Below are 18,430 nucleotides of genomic sequence, written 5' to 3' on the forward strand. Positions count from 1 at the left end.
AGGGCTTTAGCTTTTACTCTCATCTGGAAAACCATTTACTAAGATGGGGAGGACTGTGAGAAGAGCAGGTTTGAAGGAATAAAGATCAGGAATTTGGTTTTAATGTGTTAAGTCTGAGATACATTTTATATGCTGAAATAAAGATGTCAAGGAAGGAGTCAGATATCAGGAGAAATGTCCAAAGTAAAGACATAAATTTAGGAGGTTTGTTAAAACTCCCTTGCATCCTTTAAAATACAACTCAAATATCACATGTCCTATGAAGTCATCTACAACCCCTTCTCCCCAGTCAGAATTAATTTCATTTTGTTCTTATCTATTTACAGCACTTATCACTGCCTAATTTATATTGAAAATAGTTTTACATATACCTGTCTTTCTCACCTGGAGATATGTGAAGTAAAGAACTATGTTTATCTTAACTTTTTAACACCAAGTGCTCTCTACGATATACTGCATATGATAAATAATCAATAAATGCTGGCTTAACTAAATGTGTTTGGAGGATTTTAATTCACCTGTGTCATAGGAAGTTTTCTCCATGAAGACAGGAAGCTAGATACCTGTGCCCTAACAAAACTTGCTCTTCTTCTGTGTTCTCTACACACATGCCCAGGTCAAATTAAATTTCCCTCTCTCTCTCATCTGGCAAGACAAATCAGCCTCCAAATCCTAACAGTTCTAACCTTCTAAATATGTCTTAAATTCACACACATTTCTCTAGTACCGTTATCACTACTGCGTTTAAGCTTCCACTGCCTTTGGTCTAATTCTTTTAATGGCTTTTAGACTGTTTCCACTCCTGCTCACAGTATAATTCATATTCAAACACCAATCACAATGATCTCTCAGTTCATATCTCCTCTGCTTCCACCCATCCAATGTCTCCCTCCTGCCGTCAGGATGAAGTAACCTCCTTACCAAAGTATTGAAAGCTCAATTTTCACCTTTCATCTCCCTCCTCTTGGTTTCAGATGCAGTACCTATGAGCCTACAGAGCCCTCATTACACTGAAAGGCTGCGGCAGTTTTAATATCAGTATCTGCTCTCGTGCAAATGTTCATCCAAGGCAATGACTATGTTTTATTTGGAGCGGTATCAACCAGGGCCTGATAGTGTATAAACAAAATTAAAATTTAAATATTAAATGCTATCTCAAGATTCTGTCAAACTTTTCACTCTAATTTTATTTTTAGCAAAGGTTATTTTAGTAATAAATTATTGTACTAAATTCTTAGCTTCTGGAGAAATACGAGTCTCCAACAATCTCCCCTTTAGATGCATTTATTACTGCCCCCTTTCAAAAATAATGAACCTTGGTGACAGTTATGACTCCTTCCACTCTCCAAGCCTGACTGTTAATCATTCCACAGGAGAGATGAAAAAGGGCTTAAACGGCAGTAAGTCCGTTTGTATTTAATCATTAGATTTAATTTATTGACACTAAAGGTACCTGAAATGAGAATTCTGCCTAGAAAAGCTTAGAGATTTACCTAATATTTAGATGTGATTGTGTCGTGAAATCCATTCAAGCTTTAGGAATCTGTGATTTGTTCTACAAAATTTAGTCATAATGGTTCAGGCTGAAGACAGTAATCTATTCTGCACCTCAGTTTCTAAAGTTAAGTGAGTTTTTAAGACTTGAAACAGAGAGTCTGCTTGGAATTAAAAATTATTATTTATCACGGTGATGATTCCAACTCAATTTTAGCACTTTCTACGCCAGTCCTCAAGACTACCTATTATATCTACTACCTGTCAGTTTATATTTAGATGAAATACAACATCAGGAAAATTGTTACGCAAAAGGATGAAGGAATCCATCTTTCCATAAGCAAAAAGTGATCCCTTGGTGTGATTCTGAAACAATGCCCCAAGTCTGCGCTGCCCAATACAGCAGCCACCAGCTGCAAGTGGATAGTATATATTTGAAATGTGGTTATATTTACATGGTATAAGTAAAAAAAATATACACCTGATCTCAAAGACAGTGGGAAAAAAGAATGCAAAGTATCTAATTAATAATTTCACACTGGTTATATGTTGAGATAATAGTATTTTGGATATATCAGGTTAAATCGATTATTAAAATTTCACATGCTTTTTGGACAGTGGGGTAAGCCTACTTAGAGAACTGAGCAACGCTTCTCAACTGTTTACCAAGCAGAATAAAAAGCACCATTGACGGTCATATCTTAAATGGAACCACAAAGAATGCACAAAAATACAAATGATCCCCCAAATTTTAAACAGTAAATCATGCTAAAAATGAAAGACTGCTTTTAGTTAAATCTAATAAGGTCTCTCTCCTCTCTGAAATAAAAAGAATTCATATTTTTACCTTTACTTCATAGGAATAAACTTTAGTTTTTAGAAAAAAAATTATTCAGTATTAGCAGGATGCAAAAAAACAGGGATTCTAAAATATTAAAGTGCCAGTTCTCCCCTTTAGAAAAAAAAAAAAAAAAAAAGGTGCCCTGGCTGTCTTTCTCAGTGAACATTGGCCCATGTACCAAAGGATCATGGACTCGATTCCCAGTCAAGGGCATGCACGTACCTTAGTTGCAGGTTCAATCCCCAACCCTGGTCCAGGGCACATGTAGGAGGTAACCAATAGATGTGTCTCTCTCACATTGATGTTTCTCTTCTCTCTCCCTCATTCTCTCTCTCCTTCCTCCTCCTTCCTTTTCACTGTCTCTAAAAATCAATGGACAAGATATCCTCCGGTGAGGATTAACAAAACAAAAAAGTTAAGTATTAGAAATGTTATATTATTATTTTCTAAAAAAATTAATTTAAATAAATCTTCTGTTCAAAAATTTCATATTTTAAAATACCATCAGAGCATATATTATATTAATCAATCAAGGTAATGATTTAGAATCCACTCAATAAATTTATTTCCACCATCCACCCTCATATTTCACTATCCCCTCTCTACTGTGTAACATGTTTCTCAGTGTTTCTAGAAACTCCAAGACAATACAAATAAAGATCAGACTATAATTAATATAATTCCATCTGAAATACATTATATCTTAATAAAATGTTTACACTGTTAGAGTGATTTAAATATACTTTCTTACACATTTATTCTTACACACTGTATTATAATAATTTAAACATGCTCTCTAACATGTTAAAATGTAACACTTCTAAAGAGGCAAGATTAAAATAAAAGGCATGATTATATCCCTCCTTAGTTTTAGAAGGATCAACTGAAAGGAGCTTCTTTAAATAGCCTATGTAAACATAAGCTGTAGGACCCAAATTTGCTGGTTATCAATATAGAAAATGGGGTAATTTATCAATAACATGTTATTTAACCTACAGATATTTTATGGTAAAAAAAAAAAAAGGAGAATATTCATATTGGTTAGAAGGGCAAGTAAGTTTCAGTAAAGTTAGTCATAAAGAAAATTTCTGTGCCTCTTAACACAATGAAATGGTAGTTAAGATAAAGCTGTATTTCCAAACAGGCTCCAATTAACCTGACACTTAGAATTTTAAATTCAACTTTTCCCATGGTCTCCACTTTTTCATATAGATGCCCTATATAAACAGGGCTAGAAAGCTAGAAAGGCAGTAGCATAATAGCAAGAACTAACAGTCTAGTATGGTCTATTCAGTGGTCTGTTTTATTCAAGTCTGATGGTTCATTCAAAGGAAAGCAAGATGGATGTAAGTTCTTATTTGTGAATGAACAAAAATAATGAGCAAAATAAGGAGAAAAGTAAAGAAGGTCATGTGTGCTTTTTTTTTTTAATGTTGTAGCTGTTTTGCATGGGTTTATTTATCTATTATTTTTACAGGTGCGGTATGTTAAGAGAACTGTTTGAAAAAAATGGAACCATGTGCTGTGCTAATTAAACAATTTTGAGAAAAAAGACTGAGATTTAGGAAAAGAGACAATAAAACTACAAGGATCTGTCATATGCCACTTCCTGTCCAATGAAGAATTAAGCAGGAAATATAGCACTGAGAGAGGGAGACAGTTGAAGATATCTACTATCTCTGTTACAAAGCAGGGAAAAATAATTTTCAAATTCACGATTTTGTTTTTGTTTACACTACTAGCATTGAATCTAAGTATGAATCTAAAAATGTGGTTATTAGATGCTTAATAAATGAAAGACTTTCAAATGTTTATAAATTCTTAATTCTTCAAACTAATAACAAAAAGTCAGACTTATCAATGTTTTCATGTGTCTATATCTCTCTACTACTTCTCAAAAGAGTTAAGTAATTAAGTAATTTGAGTTTAGAAGTGGAATTCAATAACTATTAGCCCTAGCTGGTTTGGCTCAGTGGATGGAACATTGGTCTGCGGACTGAAGGGATCCGAGTTCGATTCCAGTCAAGGGCACATGCCTGGGTTGTGGGCTCGGTCCCCAGTTGGGGGCATGCAGGAGGCGGCCGATCAATGATTCTCTCTCATCACTGATGTTTCTATCTCTCTCTCCCTCTCCCTTCCTCTCTGAAATCAATAAAAATATATTTTTTAAAAATAACAACTATTAAATCTGTTATTCTCATTTACTGTTATCTAATATACACCAAGTGGCCAGATTATTATGATCTCTGAATGCATAATAATCTGGCCACTCAGTGTATATCCTATATAATAAAAGGCTAATATGCAAACATAATATGCAAACTGTCCTCTCGACCAGTTCGACCAGCAGGCAGGCCGGTCAACCGCCCATGTCCCCGCCCCCTGGCCAGGCTGGCCAGACCCCACCCATGCATGAATTCATGCACTATGCATTCAGAGATCATAATAATGTGGCTACTCAGTGTACGTTTCAAAATTATCTACTGATGATTCTTAAAGAGTATGATATATAATTGCAAGAGTATTACATACTACATTATTAGTGATATAAAAAAATTCTACAGATGTCCCAATATCTATGATTATTTCTGCATATGACAAAATCTTTAGTAAAATATCTTTGATATAAGCAATAATATACTCTAAATAAGACAAAGCATGTGAATACATTTTATAGACTGTTAAGTACCACACCTAAAAAGTAAAATATAATTATTATTATATTGAACTTTTATGTACTCTTTAGTAACATAAACATTAGTAATGTAACTTCTCTTTTGAACCCCAATATATCTCATAGGGTACTTACCATTTTCTCACATATAGTATAATAATCTATGTATAATTCTTATATTTTTATGATACTATAAGGAGCTTCACAACCATAGATATATCTCATTATATTCAACAGCATCTAACACTGATACTTTACTGAAAGAGACACTATTATTATGAAAATAAAATTCTGTACTTCTGAGCGTACAAGCAAAAGACTAGGAAGGGTTATATTAGCTCATTATGCAAAGTTTTTATCTCTTACAGTAGTGAACATATAGATAAGAGAACTCTTATTTCTCCTCAATAATAATGCAATCTTAAACCAAACAGGGTCAGATATGCATTTAGAACCAGAAGCAGGTCAAAGATAATTCCTTTAAGAATAGAGACATGGGGGCTGGCTAGCATGGCTCAGTGGTTGAGCGTCGACCTATCAACCAGGAGGCCACAGTTCGATTTCTAGTCAGGCCATATCCCTACGTTGTGGGCTCTCGATCCCCAGGGTGGGGCGTGCAGGAGGCAGCCGATTAATGATTCTCTCTCACCACTGATGTTTCTATTTCTCTCTCTGAAATCAATAAAAATGTGTTATTTATATTTTTAAAATAAGAATAGAGATATGGGATCTTTGAAATAAAACAAAATAAAAGTCTGAGATCTTCCTCGTAATATATTTCTGACTATATATCTTTTTTGTTGTTGTTGTTGAATTTGGAATTCCATAGAGAAAGCTGCCTTACATCCATAATAGACTTCCTTAAAAAAAAAGAGAGAGAGACTGCAAAGGAGAAGAAAACAACCATTCCACAACTAAAGAAAGAGACAAGAGAGAAGAGACAGACATGCATACAGATACAGAGACAGGCAGAGATCAGACACAGGAGAGAGAGAGACAAATTCCATACAGTGGTACAGAGGTCTCCACTTAACTGAGACCTCATTCTTTGAGGCTTATCTTCAGTAAAAAGACTGTACTGCAAGAAAAAAATTGCCCACATTCATTCAACAAGGGACACACTGGCAATAATTGTGAAATGAAATGTTTCTGTACCTTAATATCAGATGTATCACGCTGACTGTTTCGCCAAGCTCTGGAAATGGATGAAAAAGTTCGATCTGCATGATCAAATTTCCCTCCTTGCAAATTTAGGAAATATGTTGTGAAGGGTTCCTAAAAATAAGCAAATGAAAAAATCCATCATGCATAAAAATGTGGTTTTTATAAATCCTTACATCTAAATATTCTAATGACTAATATACATTAGCTAGTAATAGGCATTAAATGGGAAGTATACCTAAATTATTACATTAATGTCCTCAAATTACTTCTCTTTCCAAAGACTTATTCCCAAAATTTGGTATGTGCAACATATTTTAAACACTCTTCTTTCCAAGAACAATTTTTTAATAGCATTCAGACATAAATTAGATGGTATTTTCTTCATAGTACAGGGAAATTGTCCAGTATGTAATTTTCCTATTGTTATGGCTCAATATTTAATTTATGATTAAGAAAAGAAAAATGTTTGGAAGATTTAAAAGCCTCCTCTTAGTTAAAGAACATTTAAACACATATTAGTGGATAATTGCTTGAAATTAGCTAAGCACTATAAATTACTTCAAGGATTTATGTCTGCCTGTACCCTTCTAACAAGCTTTAATTAATGATATGCTGCTAATGCTTTCCCAAAGAAATTACTTTCTAGTAGATGAATCACCTTTCAATTTTACAGAAACTTTTCTTGTTTAACCAATATATTATCAATACAAGGCAGCCTTGGTGTAACTTATAAATATATCTTATTCCATTTAGGGCAAATGAAATTCCAAAATATATGAATATATGTCTATGTTAATTAAATTTTATTTATTTTAAAAAACAACATTTAAATATAATCTATGATACAATCTAGAATCTGCTAATATATCTATCATTTGAAGAGGCAAATTTAAGGGAAAAATTCACACAGTTAGAGGTGAAACATTTTTAAGGCAATTCTACAGTAAAACATACCAAGTGGGATACAGAGATAGAACAAGAACCTTAATCACTGAAAAAAATTTAGCATTCAAAAAAGATGCTGATGAATTTTAATCACAGCATATTCTCCACAACATGAATTTATTTATTCAAGGTTTATTATTCAAATTGAACTTACTATTCTTAGCAGCCATGCAAGAACAAAACTTGCAGTTGAGTAATGAGTACCATAGTGGAACTTTGGAACTTGATCATCTTCCCATGATTCATAACGCTCTGCAAAGAATGCTGCTCTTTTTGGATTCAAAGCTCCTACTGGCTGCCAATGGGGAGGAAAAACAAGAACACAAATGTAAGCATCCTTTATCACTTTCACTCCTCAAAATGTTGTCCTATTAGCAAGTTTGAAAGTGAATTAAAAACTATGTGTATTATTTAAATTAGAACAGATTGTTACGTTCTGACAGTAGGTGGAAAAACAAACATTTTCAACGCAGGTTAAACATACACATATAAGTGAATGGAGAAACCTGTCATTTCTCAATAAGTCTAGTTTCTGTTGAATAAGTGTCTTTAATCAGCCCATAAAAAGCATTTTTAAAAAGACAATTATATGAAGTAAATATTAGCTATATCATATTTTGGAAAGCACCTATAAAATTCTATTTAGTTAATTAGAAACAACAACCAGAAACAGAATCTTGAAGCTAGAGGATTAATTTATAAGAGGTTCTGAAAAGAGGATGGAATAAAAATCGGAGTGAGCAAGGAGATTGTGTGAAAAATGAATTAAATGTAGAAATTTCTACCAGTGTGTGTAAAACCAGAACTTAAGGGGAAGATATGCCTGCATGAAATATAAAAAATACATTACACAGAAAGAATGGTACACAGATTACAAGGGGCTTACTGGAGTTATAATAGTGCCAAGTTAGAAGGATATTTTGGAAAATAAAATGAGTCAGTATAGCCCTGGTTAGCTAGCACAATGTTTGAACACTGCCCTGTGCACCAAAAGGTGGTGGGTTCAATTCCTGGTCAGGGCGCATAACAAGGTTGTGGGTTCAATCCCCAGTTGGGGCACTTCAGTAGGCAACAAATCAATGTTTCTCTATCTCTCTGACCCCTTCTTCTCTCACAAAAATCAACAAAAAACATATCCTTTGGTGAGGATTAAAAATAATAAAAAAAATTAATGAGTCAGTACAGGTAAAGTCCTACAAACCATACATGACAACATCCAATGAATGCTACCTATTATTTTTGAGATTATCTTTAGAACTGGAGTAAAGTTTCAATAAAACAATAGCCTGTAAAGAGCCAGCACATTGCTTGGCATAAGATAAGAAGCTTTATAAATGTTAGCTTATGTTGTTATTATTGCTGCTGCTGTTATTCAGGGAACACACGAATTCCACTAACAGTATGCAAAATTTTGTGTGATTATACACATGCACATTTTCTTAAGAAAAATATACAGAGTGTTCTTAAGGTTTTCAAAGGGGTCTAAGGGCTGAAATTATGTTCAGATCAATTGCTTTAAGTAACAATTCATTCTAATAAATCATTCTGACCTTTAGAAAACACCTATTGTTTATTTTTTTTTTTAAATCAAATCTCTTTCTTTAATGAAGACCTATGAATTAGTCACTCCTCATTTATAAGAGAAAGAAAATATCTGATTATTAATGGGGGAAATATTAAAATAAATTTGATATTGGTTTTAAAATAGATGTATTCAGAAAGATTCTATTGAATATAAAGGAATGTTAAATTAGTTTTTAAACTGCTTTTCATGTTAATATGAGATTTTTAGCAACATTTTAAAATCATCAGTTTAGCTATCTTTTTTAAGTTAACTATTTTTTTCAAAGTTCCTATTTATTTTTAGTACCATTCTCTTTCAATAGCTTTAAAAGATTCTAATCCACACTGTATTTTAAGCGACTGTTTTATGTTACAAGCAAAATTTTTTAAATCTTTAGCTGATTAGCATTTTAAATCAGTATACAATATACAAAGTAAAAATGCCACCTTTTAAAGCATTAGTTTCTGCACAAAAGAACCATATCTGATTTACTAAATTTATGCCAGTTAGGAATGAAACTGACTCCAAGAAATCTTTGTTACAGAACCAATTTTGAATGCCTTTAAATGAATTTTAGTTGTTGTCCCTAAAGACTGAGCTATGCAAAAGGAAAAAAGAAATAAAATCATTCGAAGACAAATTATGTGAATTAAAAACAGAATCAATGCTCCTTTTGTATGGTTCTGCAGCATATTAAGTATTCACTTTATCTGCTCCCATTTTTATTACTCTCCAAATGAGTGCACCCCCAAAATCAATAGTTATAGAATCACGTTTCTTGAATATAATGCTAAAACCAATTAAGATTGATTTCACTAGCATCTAAAAAAAACGGCATTGCGCAGAGATCCATATAGGTAGAACCCACAGTATTGATTCTAGCTGTTATTGTTACAGTTGGTTTCTGAAGCCTGCTCCAGGACAGCTATCAAGACATACCACATTTATTTGCAAGCATATAAAAAAGAAGTCCCCAAATAAAAGAAGGTTAAAAAAAAAAAAACACACAACAGTGGAGCTGTGCAATGACAATGATACACTATCAGCTTACTCAGAGAAGTTACAGTGGGAATACACACATTGAATTATACATTACGCGAAAGCACTGATTTATTGTGGTAATAACATCCACCTCATTAAAAGATTCTGCTTTGCTGCAGTTGGAAGGCTACATATTGTTTACTGCTATAAATTAATGGCGGTACAAAGAAGGCTGTGGAACCGTCTTAACAATAGATCTGTAATGACAGTGCTGTATATCACAGCTTCCTCAGCAGCTTCATAATAAAATGGAGACAATGTATTGAGCTAATACATTCTACCATGCTGGCCCATATTTTTCTGACAACTGCTTTAAAAGATGAGCTGAATCCAACTATGTTATAATGCAGCAAAACATTTAACTAAGCAAGAGTCTGTCACACACCAAAGTGCATCATAGCATTTTTAAAACATTGTCTAAATCAGCATTTCAAGATGTTTTATTAATTTCTACAAAAGAAGTAAAATTAAATGCTGAGAGCTACTCTTATACAGTATATCACAAGTATCAATAGAGTATAATTCAGAAAAATGCAGAGCACTATCATCGTATAGGGAGCTCTTTGTACAGTTTAACTGTAAAAGCTTGGCTAAAGATTTTTTAAAATCGGCAAGTTGTTTAAAGGAATAAGAGCAAAAATATTGGTCATTTAAAATAACAACTTCCTGGAAAAAAAAATCAACAAAAAACAAGAATTGATTAGAGAGGTATAATTCAAGTTCATAATGACGTAAACATAAATAACCCTAGAATATACAAAAATAATTATAAACATTACAGGAAACTAACAAAAAGTTATATAAGATTTTTAAATCTACAAAATAATAAAAGAACCTTGAAATAAAAGTACAAGGACTACCAACACAAACATTAAATTTAAGAACATGGAAGTAACTTGGATTATAGTAAGACAAGACAAATTAAAGAAAATAGAGCACCAAAACTCTTAAAAATGTAGAAACAGCAACAACAAAAAATCACTGTACCTATGATATTTTAATCTCACAAATAGCAAAACTGCCAAATGTGGTAGAGTGTTAAGTATTCTGTTTGAGATATAGTAATGATACCCTTCAGAACCAGATGTATAAAAAAAAACTTCCTAAATCAGGTTTTTAAGAGTATTACAATTAAAATACCTTACTACCTGATTTGAGAAGCAATTTTTCTAACTATTAGGATAACAAAAATATTGCATGTAAAGTGCCCAGCTCAGTGCCTGTCACATATTAGTAATAATTATTTTTCAGTTTATTTGACTTAAGGACCAGTCAGAAATTAAGCACTTACTGAATAATTCAGCTAGATGATTTGGAATATGAGGAAGCAAAAACACCCCATCAGAAACGCAAAAAGAAAAAATAATCCAAAAATATGAAGATAGTATAAGGAGCCTCTGGAACAACTTCAAGCATACCAACATTTGCACTGCCAGAAGGAAAAGAGAGAGAGCAAGATATTGAAAACCTATTTGAAGAAATAGTGACAGAAAATTTCCCCCACCTGGTGAAAGAAATAGACATACAAATCCAGGAAGCACAGAGAGTCCCAAACAAGAGGAACCCAAAGAGGCCCACACCATGGCACATCATAATTAAAATGCCAAGAGTTAAAGACAAAGACAGAATCTTAGAAGCAGCAAGAGAAAAGCAATTAGTTACCTATAAGGGAGTGCCCATATGACTACCAGCTGATCTCTCAACAGAAACTATGCAGGCCAGAAGGGAGTGGCAAGAAATATTCAAAGTGATGAATAGCAAGAACCTACAACCAAGATTACTCTACCCAGCAAAGCTATCATTCAGAACTGAAGGTCAGATAAAGAGCTTCACAGACAAGAAAAAGCTAAAGGAGTTCATCAAACAAGTATTACATGAAATGTTGAAGAGTATTCTTTAGGAGGAGAAGGAGGGGGCAGGGGAGGGGGAGAGGAGGAGGAGAAAGATGAAAAAATGAACAATAAAATGGCAATAAATATTTATCTATCAACAATTGAATCTAAAAATCAAAATAAATGAAATCTAACGAACAAAATAAACTGATGAATAAAATAGAATCAGAGGCATGGAAACATGGAACAGACTGAAGAATCTCAGAGGGAAGGGGTAGGAGGTGCAGGAGATTAACCAAAGAACTTGTATGCATGTATGCATTACCTATGGACACAGACAATAGGGTGGTGAAGGCCTGGGGCAGGAACCAGGAGGAGAGGGGCAATGGGGGAAAACAAAGGGGGTATCTGTAATGCTCTTAACAATAAAGATTTTTTTTTAAAGAATATTTTTTAAAAATCCATTAAATAAGCCTGATTAGTGGAGTCTATTAGAAAAGAATGTAATAAAACATCATAATCCTCCATTGGTACATATAGTACTTATACTGTGCATTATATGTCAGAAGCCTAATATTACACAATAGTCCCCCCAAAACACTTACCTCAAGAAAATAAGCTAAACCAAATTACTTTACAAAAGTGCAAAGGGTGCCCAAATTTTACTATGAAATTATATTAAATGTCAAGTATGCTGCAATCATCTTCTACTACATTAATTTAAAACATAGTTTTCGATTTACAGACCCCTTCAAGGGCACACAACAGACTCTCATATAATAATCAGTAAAAGTGGTAAAAAGAAAAGGCTTTTGCCCTAGCTGGTTTGGCCCCGTGGATAGAGCGTCGGCCTGCAGACTGAAGGGTCCCGGGTTCGATTCTGGTCAAGGGCACATGCCTGGGTTGCAGGCTCAATCCCCAGTGGGGGACGGGCAAGAGGCAGCCAATCAATGATTCTCTCTCATCATTGATGTTTCTCTCTCTCTCTCTCCCTTCCTCTCTGAAATCAATAAAAATGTATTAAAAAATTTTAAGAAAAGAAAAGAAAAGGCTTTTATATTGATACATTCGAAGTTTTTAGTTTTTAAAATTTCAGGAAATCTCACCTGAAGTTATATAATTAAGAATAATATCTCCAACCTACATTTTACAATTTATAAAATATTATTATGCATTCTTGCAATAAATATGTTAGCTAGATATCACTATTTTAATAATGATGACAAGAAGTATCTTGAGTAATATTGCTGAAAATAAATATAAATCTGAGACAAAAACCTAGTTCTCAAAATCTGGTCTTTGGGCCATTTTATCCATCTAAAACTGTTGTACTACAAACTGTTCTTCCTAATGTCAACAAATTCCCCATTCCTTAGCCAATTTGAAATGATATTTATTTAATGGATTGATTTAAAGGCTAATAATACATGTAAAGGCTAAGAAGCAATCCTGGCACAAAGAAGGTCCTCAGTAAGTACAATTGCTATTAATGTTATAATTGCTATCATCACTGTCACCATAATTCCTTCTTCCTTTTGAGATTTATGTGTGAATTGTTCCATTTTATACCAACCTTGCAGATGTGAAAAATTCCAACTGCTGGACCATGATGACAGTTACTTAAAATAAGGAGATTATAGGGAATTGACAAGAAATCTGAGTAATTTTATCTAGCAGAAATCGGCTTGAGTTAACAAACTTCTCTTTTAAAATCCCTGTCTGCAAAGAGATTTTTACATCTTTCTATGAAGGCTTTCTTTAGAAAATCAATGAACCCTAACATGAGGATGAGAAGCAGAAGATGAAATAAAATAAGCAAACAAACAAATAAGTAAATCATGCTAGAGCATAAAAACTCAGAAATAGGGCCTTTGTAAACGCTAAGGGAGAGTGTATCATACAGATACATTTCGTGTGTATACAGGAATATAGGAGAGATGTTGAAAGGGCCTCGGGAAGGGAAGACAAAAGAGCGTGGCTTCTTTAGGGTCTTAATGACTGGCCTAAAGCCATCTGCCAATGTCATCTTCATTTGGTATCATTAGGAAATTGGGAACATCCTTTAATTCTCTGACTACACATAAAGCCTGTCCTACAGCATTTACGAGGTCATGGACAAAAGAGGTCATACATTATTTTATTCTTTCCTGGAAGAGGGAAGGTCTGTAGATGTTCAAAGAGAGCCACTGCTAAAAACTAGGGCGAGGGAGGGAGTAAAAAAAAAAGAAAAGAAAAAGTGGTTGACTCAATGCTATATGAATTAAATGGTTTTTGTTATAAAAATGTCAGATTAAATGTTAGTTTCATCTAACTTAGAAAATGAAAGAGGGTGAACTATCGGGAAATGTGACATCATAAAAGATGGTAATAATTTGGTTTTAAAAGATTACAGGAAATAACTATGATATGCAGATTAAAGGGACCATTCTATTTAATGCCAATGCTATTTACTGGATATAAGTGATGGTCCTCAAGTCTCATATAAATTATATCATTACATTCACAACAATCCCTTAATATACAAACCTATTAGCATTCCCAAATTTACCAGTGAAAAAAATGAGTCTGGGAGAAGTTAGATGACTATTGTTGGTTGGTTACCAAGCCGGTGATAGGAGCAAGATCCAGAGCAGACTCTAACTAAATTGACTATAAAACCTAAAATGACCTGGGTTGTGTAGATTGATGAAAATATTGGTGCCAAATCTGTAAGGCCATTAGAATCCTTTCATGGGAGGTTTAGATTGTCTTTGAAAAAATGCAATTTATGTTTTTTATGTGAATATCACTTAGTGGAGGTTTTATAATTGGGAATATGGTTATTTTGTCTTGGGACACAAAATTATGCATGGCAAAAACAGCTTTTATAAAAAAAAAGTAAACAAAAAAGATAAGTATTGTCATTACAGTGTAAACATACATTCCTCTTAACTTTTAAATATGTATACCCCCATTCATGAACCCAAATGAATTTTATTCTGTGCATCTCCACCACCTGCCTTTCTCCCCTACACCCCAAGAGAAGAAAATACAGAAAAAGCCTCTGTTAGGAGGTACAGCAACTATTTTGTGTCAGTTATAACAGCTCTTTTATCTAAATGGCAATTGCAACAAATAGCCTGATCAGCATTTTTATGCAACCTTGGCTTTTCAGGTATTTTGTCAAATGCTATATATGGTTGAAATGGATTGGTACTTTTCTTCATGCACTCTACATTTTATTTAATATTGTCAAGAAAAAAATTCCACTGGCACACCAGTGTGGCTTTTAGAGTTAACAAATACAGTAGGTCTTCAGGTTACGTTGGAGATCCGTTCCTATGGTGTGACGTAACGTGATTTTTGCCATAAGTCAGAACACACCTACATAAGCACCTACGTCACTCACATGGAGCACATACACAGCAGTAATGAAGTGAAACAGTAAAAAAAAATTTAAGAGACAGATAACAATTCCTGACCTTTACTTGTGGTAAATAAATAATAAAAAACATAAAGCACATATGTACATACATCGAAATGACGGAACTTTTTTTTAAATAAATAAATGGGAGATGGCGACATAACCATGAAACGACGTACATCGAGTCCAACGTAACCCGAGGACTGTCTGTAAGCACTTTTGTTCTCAAGTACCAGAGCAGTATCTAAGCTCTTGAAAACACACTTTCTTGCAAGTAGCATTAAACATACACTCACTATACTATTTCAATTTAACAAACACATCTTGTGGAAAAGAAAGTATTTCATTTTATTTATTGTGCCTATGTACAATCTAAATCATTTCAAACGCTCATGTTGGTAGATTTAATAGCAATGCCTTCACACTTATTATTCACCTATGGTTCATATTAAGTGGTTTTTACTACAGGTTTTTATCTGAATTTGAGACAGGTACATAAATGGATTAAAATAATCTCTTAATCCAATGGCAGTGTTGAGCTAAATTCTAGCATAACCCCAATCTTAACAATGCAAGGGAAACTGGAAAAAAAAAAGGTCTTAGAATTATGCAAATGATAAACAACCAAGACGCCCAAAGCTGATATATCAAAACCTATTCATTTGTAAACAGAATCATATAAGACCATTAAAATCAGAAGTTCGAGTCCAAGACAGTGTCCTCTTAAGAGAAATTTAACCTATATCTACATATGGAACAATCCCTCTGAAAGAAATACAGAAACTAACTGAGCAACTCATACACATTGAGAAAACAAGAAAAAACAAACAAACAAACAAAAAACCCTACATCATAACAGACTACAGGTCCGGTGCACGAAATTTGCGCATGGGGGGGGGGGGGCGGTCCCTCAGACCAACCTGCACCCTCTCCAATCTTGGACCTCTCGGGGGATGTCCGACTGCCGGTTTAAGCCTGATCAGGCCTAAACTGGCAGTCGGACATCCCTCTCACAATCCGGGACCACTGGCTCCTAACCGCTTGCCTGCCTGCCTGCCTGATTGCCCCTAACCACTTCTGCCTGCCAGCCTGGTCACCCCCAACTTCCCTCCCCTGCCGGCCTGATCGCCCCCAACTGCCCTCCCCTGCCCAGCCATCTTGTGGCAGCCATCTTGTGATGATGTCACACGAGGGCGTGATGCCACCTATGCTTTTATTATATAGGATAGGAAAGGTTGCCTTACCTCTACCACAAGCTTGGCAATGAATGACAATAGCAATCTACTCCTAGAAAAGAAGCAAGAAAGAGAAAGAAAAGCTTCTCTGTGGCACAGGTACAGAGGTTCTGCTAAAAGACTGAGCAGGAACAGCACTGCAGGGCCCTTGTGAAGTACAAACTCAAGTGGAGGAATTGGAAGTCTGTGTTGCAAAGAAGGTAATAATGACAATAACAAACTCAACCAAGCTCATCTACTGACTAGGTTGACTGAACTCCCAACACAAACTGCCTGACATAAGAGGGGGCACCCACATTTCTAGGCATAAAATAGTATCCACATCAGATCTCCGCTGGCATTCAACCAAAAACTATGAGACACTTAGAATATTACGGAAAAAATAATGACACATTATGAACAGATATAGCAATCAAAAGAACTAGTCTCAGAGATAATAGAGATGGTTAGCAGTACCTTGCAGATTATTTAAAATAACTGTAATTCATAAATTAAAAGATATAGTGGAAGGGTGGAAAATTTATATAAACAGGTGGGAAATTTCAGCAGAGCTTAAAACTATAGAAAAAGAATCTAATATAAATGCTTGAAATAAGTATCAGAAGTGAAGAATTATTTTGATGAGCTTAGTCTGTTCAAAGACTGGACACAGCTAAGTAAATAATAATCAAGTCTGAAGGTAGGTTAATAGAAATGATCCAAAATGAAGAAGAGAAATGAAAACACAAACAGGTTGAATAACCAAGAGCTATGGGACAAAATCAGAGAGTCTAATATAGGTGTACTTGGAATCTCAGAGGGAGGAAAGATATAAAAGAACAAAAGAAATATCTAAGCAATATTAAGTAATTTTCAAAATTAATAATAAGAAATAAACTACAGATTCAAGAAACTCTAAAAACTCAAAGCAGGAAAACAAAACAAACAAATGAAGAAGAGAGATCATAGACAAAGAGCTGAAAATCAAAGATAAAGAAACAAGTCTTAAAGCCAGAGTAAAGAAAAATAAGTAAACATTATTAAACAGAAAGGAACAAAATTATAAGAATACAAACTTTCATCAGTAACTAGGCCAGCCAGAAGACAATAAAAAGTCACCTTAAAAGTATTATTGCTCCCCCAATACCTGTCAAATCTAGAGTTCTGTACACAGTGAAAATATTGTTTAAAATCAATATGAAATACTTTGAGATTAAAATAAAATTGAAACAGTTAATTACTAGAAGACATGTGCTTCAAGAAATATTAATTAAAATTTTTAGAATAAATAGAAGAGATTAAAATATACATCCATACAAAGAAATAAAGATTATCAGACAGGGTAATACTCAGGGTAAACATAAAACTTTTTTTTCTTATTTTTATTGCTTTAGAAGATGGCTATCTGAAGCAAAACTAGTAACAATGTATTGAGTTTAGAGAATAATTAGTTGAAAAGTGAGAACAATAGCTCCAAAGGCTGGAATAGAGAAAATAAGAGGATACTGTTATGAGTTTTGAAAACTAAACATGCAGTTGTATTACAAAATTTGAAGATAGACTGTCATAAGTGAAAAGTGTATATTTCAAACAATAAACCACTAAATTATCCTATATAATAAAAGAGTGATATGCAAATTGACCGTACCTCCACTACATCCACATGTCACGCCCACCAGCTAATCAGGAGCGAGTATGCAAATTAACCCAACCAAGATGGCTGCAGCCACGGAACGAGCAGGAGGCTTGGGTTTCCCCGGCAATGGAGGAAGCCAAGCTTTCCACACACCCTGGCAGGCCCAGGCCTCCACTCAAGGCTACAAAGTTTCAATTATAGAAGATAAATAAATCCCAACAAAAATAGCGGCAGCCACAGAGCTGAAGAGAGCAGGAGGCCTGGGTTGTCCCCAATGATGGAGGAAGCCAAGCTTCCTGGCCTGCCTTGGCCTCCGCTCAAAGCTACAAAGTTTCAATTATAGAAGATAAATAAATCCCAACAAAAATGGCTGTGGCCACGGACAAGCAAGAGGCTTGGGTTTCCCCAGCAATGGAGGAAGCCAAGCTTTCTACCCGCCCTGGCCTGCCCTGGTCTCCGCTCAAGGCTGCAAAGTTTCAATTATAGAAGATAAATAAATCCCAGATACCAGGGCCTCCTCTTGGGTCATTGGGAGGCATGGCTGGCCTGCAAACCACCATAGGCCCATCGCCCAGGCCACCCCATGCCTTAAGGGAACCTCCACCCTGATCCGGAACACCCT

The 18,430-nt window shown here is 34.5% G+C and overlaps 1 protein-coding gene across 3 annotated transcripts in view; it reads right to left on the bottom strand.

The window, feature by feature from the left end:
• Positions 1 to 18,430, bottom strand: part of LRBA (LPS responsive beige-like anchor protein) — a 526,493-nt gene that overhangs the window by 139,453 nt on the left and 368,610 nt on the right. For all 3 annotated transcript variants that reach the window (XM_080671788.1, XM_080671787.1, XM_080671786.1), the window contains 2 exons: positions 7,273 to 7,413; positions 6,165 to 6,284 (listed from right to left, as the gene is read on the bottom strand). In XM_080671788.1, the coding sequence (XP_080527914.1) occupies positions 6,165 to 6,284; positions 7,273 to 7,413 (261 nt within the window). The remainder of the gene's footprint in view (positions 1 to 6,164; positions 6,285 to 7,272; positions 7,414 to 18,430) is intronic.

The sequence above is a fragment of the Plecotus auritus genome, assembly GCF_963455305.1.
Source record: "Plecotus auritus genome assembly, chromosome: 6".
NCBI lineage: Eukaryota > Metazoa > Chordata > Mammalia > Chiroptera > Vespertilionidae > Plecotus > Plecotus auritus.